Here is a 7,983-nt window from a genome sequence, read left to right as displayed (position 1 = left end):
GGAGCTGCCTGCAGCGGGGCCTCGCCGTGTGGCCGAGGGGCGGCGGGGGCGGGTGAGCAGGGGGCCCCGCGGGGCCTGCCGAGGGAAAACGCTCCTGCCAGAGCGGCCTGTGCAGGCCCAGCCCCAATCTGTCCCTGCAGCCCCGCAGACTCTGTGCTCTTTCCCTGGGCCGGCAGGATAGTGGGAGGGGAGGACAGGGATAGGCGGGTGCAGCCGCTACTTGTCTCATGCCCTTCTTCTCTCTTTGCAGGTGACCCCCCTTTCGGCTTGGTTCTCATCTTGGGGGGGCCCTGGCTGCTCAGCCCCCCCAAACTCCGCACTCCCTGAATCACGGCTCTAGCCAACCTGCTTCGCTGCTTCACCTGCGACCGTCTGTGTGGGGGCTGCACAACACCCGCCCCCCCGCCCCGCCAGGGCGTGGCTCTTCAGCCCGTCATGCCCAGCTGTGAGCCGGTGCCACCTGCCGCCTGCCTGCCCGCCAAGACCTTCCGCAGCTACCTGCCCCGGTGCCACCGCACCTACAGCTGCATCCACTGCCGGGCACACCTGGCCAAGCATGACGAGCTCATCTCAAAGGTATGCCCCCGGCTCCCGCTGGCCAGGGGCCCCTGCCACCCGCCACTGGGCCCTTCCTTAGTGCTGGGAGCTTCTGCATAGGAGCACCCAGCCGAGACTGCAAAACTGACAGTTTCCCCACAGCCGTGCCCTGCTAGTGCTCCCCTGAGAGTGCCCAGCTGAAGACCCAAAGTTTATGAGCTTCCCTACAGCAGTCTCTCCAGTGCTGTGACCTTTTCCACACCAGTGCCCAGCCAGGATCTTGTGAGTTGCCAGCACTGCCCATTCAGTGGCCAGGCAGGACCCCAACACTGTGAACTTTCCTGCAGCAGCACCCTGCCAGTACCCTTGGCACTTTGATCTTCTCCTCCGCAGTTCCCAGGTGAGATCTCAAAGCTGTGAGCTTCCTCATAGCAGTGCCCTACCCAATCTGTGCCTTTTTGCACTCCAGCACCCGTGGCATTGGGACCTTCACTACAGCAATACCGTGCCAATGCCAGTACCCAAAATGCTGTGAGCTTTCCCATAGCAGTGCTTGCAGGTGGAGGGGAAGGCAGGGTCACTTATGAGAGGGCAGGGTATAACTGCTGTCTTTGTTTCCACAGTCCTTCCAGGGGAGCCATGGGCGTGCCTACCTGTTCAATTCTGTGTGAGTGTCCTGTGATCCACCGTTCCTTTTGGGCTCATGGCAGGAGGCAGGGGTGTGGGCATGGAGTCTCAGGCAGGCAGAAGAAAGCAGGCAGTAAATCAAGGCTCATTTTCCTTACAGCTAGTTACTGGTTACACCCAGAATTCCCCAGGCGGGGACCAGAATGTGGCACTGCCAGGCGCTATACCTGAGCAAAACGCCTCTGGTCATTGCCACCCCTGGAGGGTAAGTTCTAAGGCAGGAAGTCCCCTTTCTTTTTGGGATGGGGTCACCTTGGTGGAGAGCCCCAGGGTAGCATGGCTACTGTTGTCATGATGATGTATGTACACACACACACACTGTCTATCTCTCACCCTCTGCATCTCATCAGGACTCCTGGAGCACTCCTACCGTCATGCCCTGGTTGCAGTCCCCTAACAGAGAGCAGCTAGACCTTGTGTTGGGGTCCCTGGGGGCATCTCACATGCACTGGCTGGATGTTTCCTCATGGTTTTTGGACTGGTCCCTTCCAAGCAAATCCTGACTAGAGGATGAAGTCATAAAGGACCACCTCTGAAGGACTTTCACAGAGATTATGGCCATTCCTGATTTTTGTGAGGGAAATAGCCCCTTTCTCCCTCCTTGGGCTGATGAGTGGAACCACTCCACTCTGGGGGTGCATGTTGTCGGCAGAGATTGTTTCCTTTGTATTGACCCCAGTGCTGAAACACGTGGTCTGGCTTTGGTCTCTGCCATTCAGGATAGGGATTAGTGAATGGGAGAGGATCAGAGCAGAGCCACCATGAGGGCCAAGGGGCTTGAGTGCAGTAGGCTCCAGAGGCACAGGCCATACTATCTCATAGACTCAGTGGCAGCACAGGTTAGGTGGACATGTGCAGGTGAGAGGTGAGGCCCAAGGCTTAGCAGTGAGAGAAATTAGCCATGATTCTAGGCAGCCAAGGGGCAAGGTGGGTTCTTTACATCTGGCATTAGGCATTTATAGAAATCAATTCCTGATCGGGTCCAGCCAGGAGCAAGGCAGGGAGTTTTGTGGACTGGATGAAGTCATGATCAAAAGAAGTAAAAAATGCCACAGGATAGAGAGACAAGCACCAGACAGACCTTGCCAGTAGGACTAGGTGGTGGTAGGGCCATGGTTGGCATGGTGCCTCCTCTGTAGTAGAGCCAGGCACTCTCAGTGCTGGATGTCTGCTTGCATCAAAGCCTGTCGAAGGACTTTCATAGAGGTCAGGGTTGGGAGGATTTGGCCCACTGGCTGCAGGCAGGAGGGAATGCTCCATCTTTGGTGGCTGGTTTGAGAGAGATTCCCACAGTAACTTTGTCTTGTTAGAGGGTGGTTCCCTCACTCAAAAGGGATGCTGCTTGTGGGGACAGCACTTGAGGCAGCAAGACATGGTGTTTTGTCATGGGAATTAGGTTCAAAAGGACACCAAGATCTGTTGTAATGACTCGCTAAGCCTTGCATTGGCAAGGGTGACGTACTCCTCTCCCTGCCTTGGTTGTCCAGATCCGGAGTGTTTAACCTCTGGCCTGAAGGCCAGATATGGCCCTCAGGACCATGGGGCTCTCCACAGGTCCAGAAATTTGGCAGCAGGAGAGTGATGGCACCACTCCTTTGCTCCCAAATATCCAGACCCATGGGAAGCCCCAAACCCTGTGTGCTGGATCCGGTGCCCAATCCCAGCATGTAGGGCCAGGCAGGGGGCAGCTATGCAGCCAAGGGGACAGTTCCAATATAGAAGGCTGGGAGGGGGGAGCACCATGCCCCTGGGACACAACTTTGCTTTGAGGGGGTAGTGCCACGCTCCCAGAAACCAATCCTGGTCCACAAGGCACGTGAGGAAGCAGTACTGGACCCCTGAGGCCCAATCCAGCCCACAAAGGGGCCCCAAGCCATTAATTTGGCTCATGGGGCCAAAAAGTAGTGCATCACTAGTTCAGATCACGGCTACCTCCCAGTCAGGCTCTGCCCTGTGCTGTCTTTATAGGGCTACATTCTTACTATGCATCATAACCCACCTTCTAGCAGTGATGCAGAGCCCACATGGCCACTAAAATCAACTGTGTGGCAGCACCAAGCCAGAATAGGTGGTAGAATTCACTTTCTTCTGCCACTAGGTACCCTCCCTCTGGTTCATGTTTGTTCTGGTCCATACTAAGCCCTCATGCTTTCTGAGGCACCACGCCTGTTGGGTCAGGGCTGGCTTTAATCACATTTGCCTGTCGGCCAGGAGTAGTGCACGAGGAAGAGGAAAAGCTGTGGTATTCCTCTCTCCCACTAGCTGGTCAGACTGGGCTCCTGCCTTAGCCAAGAAAAGACTCTGGCAGGGCTCAGCCTGAACCTGCCACAGCTCCAAGGTTGGGGAGACGGTCTCTTCCTGCAGGGACCGAGATGGAGGCCCTGTAATAGCTGGATGCCTCAACCCTGCCAGGAAGGTTTGGGGGAGGCTATGAGCCATGGTACACCCTCAGATCCCTTACGTCCCACTCTACGTAGCCAGCCTCACAGCTATTTAGTATTTTTTCCTTCAAGCCCCAGCTGCAGGAATCAGGGGATTCTAAGAACCTCACTTCACATATATTTATTGCTAAGTACATTTCTAGCCTTTGTGGTCGGGGATAAAAGCTGGACAAGTTGGCCGCCTGCATCAGTAAACTGCCAAAAAGGCCCTGACAACGATTAATTTTTAAAAGCATTTCTTCTGAGCATGAGCCAATCCCTTGATCTTTTTGCAATCCAACTTATGATGGTTGGGGGCATGGGGCAAAGAGATGCGGTTCTGGATGGGGCAGACTTAGGCTATTAACAGCAAGCTATAGTGCTGTCTGCACATCTATCATCCAGCAGCAGTGGGGAAAGGGCTAGGCTTCAGCCAAAGCCAAGGAGTCTGGGCCTGCATGCTGTGATCTGAGGGTATATCTCAGGATTCCCCTTCCACTAGACAGAACGTGGAGGCTGACTCCTGGCCTCCCATAGATACCCCCAGAGGCATAGCAGGGAAGCTCTGCATCTGGGGCAGCTGTGACACATGGAGCAGCACCAAGCTGCCACAGTATGGATTGTGATAGTGTGTTCAGCTGCCACTGCAATGGTGCCTGCCTATTTTTTGTGCCCTCCTACAGAGATGATGCCTGAGGCTGCTGCCCCAGCTGTCCCTCTCACTGACACTACTGCTTACCCTTCCCCCAAGCAGGACTGGGCTCTTGGGGGGTGCAGGGGCCTGGCATGACCCTGTCCCATGCTGCTCCTCTCTTCTGGCCCAGGGTTAACGTGGGCTGTGGGCCAGCAGAACAGCGCCTCTTGCTCACCGGGCTCCACTCTGTGGCTGACATTTTCTGTGAGAACTGCAAGACCACCTTGGGGTGGAAATATGTGAGTACTGAGCCAGCCGGCTGCACCCTGCACTACCTCTGGGGCCCAGGGCAGCACCCCTCTTGTGTCTCAGTGTTCCCTGCTGGGGAGGGAGGGGCTGGGCACTGTGGGCTCTGGCACCAGAAAGTGGGCAAAGCACACCCCTGTGGAGGAAACAGGGCTGGGCACTGCAGGCTCTGACCCCTCTGGCATTACAACATCTCTTGCTGGGTAGGGTCTATGGGTAGCGTGACACAGCTGAGAGGAGTTGAACTGCTCGCTCTTCCCTTTCTCTTCCATCAGGAACAAGCCTTCGAGACCAGCCAGAAGTACAAGGAGGGAAAGTACATCATCGAGATGTCACACATGGTGAAGGACAATGGCTGGGAGTGAGGGGGTGGGCTGCAGCCATGCCCTCAGCAGCATGCCCTGTCCATACACGCTGCCACACCACCCATCCCAGCACGACACCCTCGCGATCCTGCCCTCTGCACAAGCATTGCCCTTAGGGAGTGGGGGGCACAGGATCCTCAACCTATCCACCCTAGCTGGGAGAGCTTGCCAAACATGACTAGCACACAGGGAATTCCTTTCCCCCGCCAGGCACCAGAGCTGGGCACAGACTGGAAGGCTGGCCCTGAGGTGGCAATCCTGTGGGCTCAGAGCCTGCAGACAGCAACACCTGCTAAGCACCTTGAGGTGCAGATCCCACCAAGGAGCACAGAGCCTGGCAGAGGCATCCCTTGACTCTGTATGTGGGCATGGGGTCCAAGTCTCCTTCCAGCTGTGGGGCATCTCCCACACTGCTAACCAGGGGCTGCTCTGTGGTGCAGGAGAGTGGAGAAAGCACAAGGATGGTCTGCCCTGGCACAGGGCTCAGGTGGATGATGACAAGAAGAAACAGTTGTCCAGGCCTGCTCATGGGACTGTGGGTAAGGAGACCAAGAGGATCAGTGCTCTCCCTGTCCCCTTCTGGCCTGGGGCAAAAAAGTTGAGGCTGGGCACTAGTAGTAATGGTGTGAGGCCCGGAACAGGCCTCAGTCCTGGTACAGGAGGTAAGAGGCTGACCCACAGCCCCATGGAAGGGGCTTGGTGTGGAATGAAGCATGGGGGTTGGTGGAGAGGGTCAGGGCTGGTCCCCATGGTATGGGGATGGGAGGGCGAAAGGGAGCAGGTGCATGTTACAAAGGTCAGGGCTGGTCCCCCTGGCATGTGGGGGAGGGAGCAGGGGCACATCATGAAGGCCAGGGCTGGTCTTCCCAGCCTGCAGGTTCAGGGTAGTAGAGAACAGGGATACTCACAAAGATCAGGGCTGCCCCGCCCCCCCCGCCCCTTTCCCATCCCCTGTGTCATCCATTCCACTCTTCCCACATCTGTGTCTCCCCTTCCCAGGCGCTACATGCACTACCCTGTCCGCTCTGTGGGTTACCATGTCCTGTTGATCTTAGGGACCGCCTCCTCCCACCTTGCCCACTGATGCCCTGCTGGGGAGAGGTGGGCAGGGGCAATGCCGTAGCTCCATCACCAGCGCACGAGGTTTTTGTATGATCAATAAAGGCATTTTTTATAAAATACTGTCTTTGTGGTTGGGGGGAGGGGGAGAGGTAGAGGCCTCCCCTATCCCCCACACAACTCCTGTCTATATGTCCCTCCCTTTAGGCTCCACCTTTTTCCCCCTTACCTCTGCTGCCCTAACACTTATCACCTTTAGCAGTCCTGGCCTTAATTCTGTGTGTAGTTGGCCACTGGGGGCGCTCTATCCCAAGGGAAAATGGATCCACAGTGCTCTCCTCCACCCCAACTGGAGGGCACTAGTGGGTCAGCTACAGCTACTCCCAGCTGGATAGCACTGGGTTTGCCATGGCTCAGCAGGGTGCTTCCCATGTGGCAGCTTCACCCACCTTAGCTTTGCATCCTGTCAGGGGTGAGGAGTAGACAGGGTGTGTGGGAGATGGGGCCGCAAGCAGCATTGAGCCCTTGCACTAAAGGACACAGGACCAGGCCAAAGAGAACTACAGCTGGCACAGAGATGAGCACCCTGCTGGCATGGGGTGATACCCTGATGAGGAGAACCACACTCACTGGCATCAGCATTTCTTCCACCCCCATACTGGGTGGGGTTGTCCCCCTGCCTCCTTTCCACCCCTGGAGTTGTGGAAGTGTTGGGTGGGCATGGCTGGCATCACCTACCCAATGCCCTTTTTATATTGCATTGCCTGGCAGTGGCTCATACAGTAGTACAATGTGAAAAGAGCCTTGGACAGGGGCCTGGCAGGGATGGACTCTGCCACATCTCTCCCGTACACACAGGGAGGCTGTGGGTAGGAGCAGGAGGATTTGTGGGGTGGGGTGCAGGACAAAGTGGGGTTGTGCCAGTACGGCAGACCTGAAGGCATGAGTCAGAGGAAGGAGTCTGACTTCAGCAGTTTGCTGGTGCTCTTCTGTGATGAGCTTGGGAGACAGATCTGGCAGAGAAAAGACAGCCTGGATCAACAGCCTCACAGCACACAGCCAGCCACATCACACCCCTTTCCCATGCCCTGGAGCCAGGCTGCAGCTAGCAACTGGACAGGGAGGTTGAGGGGAGGCTTTGTGTCTATGCCCCGCCCCCAGTCAGCCTCTTCCTGATGTGAGACCAGCAGCCCCTAGAAAGGAAAGGCCCTGCGTCTCATAGCTTGCCCAGCTGCCCCAGCCAGCCACTGAAGCAGAGCTGATGTCCCTACAAAGAAAAGCCCCTGTCCCTTTTCCCACCCCCTAAATAACTCATTCCTCAAAGCTGAAGATATTTGATGGCAAACACATGCAGAGAGAGAGTCTTTTTAATTCTAAGCAAAATGGGATCTCAACTCTGCTCGTCTCAGCTCTGGGCATGGAGGATGAGCAGGGCGCTTCCTACCCCAGCAGACCCACCAACCTCCTCAACTGGCAAGGTACAGGTTCGCGCAGCAACAGCCTCTCTCTTAGCCCCTCTAGTGGCCCTGCCCTGATATTGCAGAGGAAACCTCAGAATAAAGGCCCTTTTCCAAGCAAGAACCAGTTCTGGTTTCATTTGGAGAAGCTAAAAAAACTACCTGTGTATTATAATTTGTATATTAAAACAGTGCCCAAAGTGGTTATAGCTTAACCTAAAAGTGCTGCATTAAAAACTTTAAGATTTTAGACTCAAGAACAAACTTTTCCTTCCCCCATTTGGGCGCATCTCCTAATACAGCTCATCCTGGATTGCCAGCATTTCCTAGTAGCAAAGTCCCTGCTGCTATGTTCAGTTCTTCATATTCTGCTTTCTTTGTTTGGGTTTGTTTGTTGTGTGGACAAAGAGTCTCTACATAAAGAAAGGAGGGGATCAAAGGTTCTCCACTAATTTAAAAAACAAACCCCTCATCCTTTCTGTTCTAAGTTTCTGTTTGCATTTTTCACCAAAGGTTTC

At 55.4% G+C, this 7,983-nt stretch overlaps 1 protein-coding gene across 1 annotated transcript; it reads left to right on the top strand.

Moving 5' to 3' along the window:
- Positions 1–224: 224 nt before the first annotated feature.
- On the top strand, positions 225–6,128 carry YPEL4 (yippee like 4). Its single transcript, XM_019514611.1, has 4 exons — positions 225–576; positions 1,161–1,204; positions 4,469–4,577; positions 4,860–6,128. The coding sequence occupies exons 1-4, from the start codon at positions 436–438 to the stop codon at positions 4,947–4,949; spliced, it is 384 nt and encodes a 127-aa protein (XP_019370156.1). The 5' UTR covers positions 225–435; the 3' UTR covers positions 4,950–6,128.
- The last annotated feature ends 1,855 nt before the right edge of the window (positions 6,129–7,983 follow it).

This window comes from Gavialis gangeticus, unplaced genomic scaffold (genome assembly GCF_001723915.1).
Source record: "Gavialis gangeticus isolate Ggan-Ray unplaced genomic scaffold, GavGan_comp1, whole genome shotgun sequence".
In the NCBI taxonomy this organism is placed as follows: Eukaryota; Metazoa; Chordata; order Crocodylia; family Gavialidae; genus Gavialis; species Gavialis gangeticus.
The sequence above is the reverse complement of the archived record's forward strand: the minus strand, read 5'-3'. Positions and strand labels throughout refer to the sequence as shown.

What these genes read in the sequence shown, in the direction of transcription:
- YPEL4 (XM_019514611.1), top strand. Translation starts at nt 436, where the DNA reads ATGCCCAGCTGTGAGCCGGTGCCACCTGCCGCCTGCCTGCCCGCCAAG. An exon ending in ATGACGAGCTCATCTCAAAG is followed by an intron (nt 577 to 1,160) that starts GTATGCCCCCGG and finishes TTGTTTCCACAG; the next exon opens with TCCTTCCAGGGGAGCCATGG. An exon ending in CCACCTTGGGGTGGAAATAT is followed by an intron (nt 4,578 to 4,859) that starts GTGAGTACTGAG and finishes CTCTTCCATCAG; the next exon opens with GAACAAGCCTTCGAGACCAG.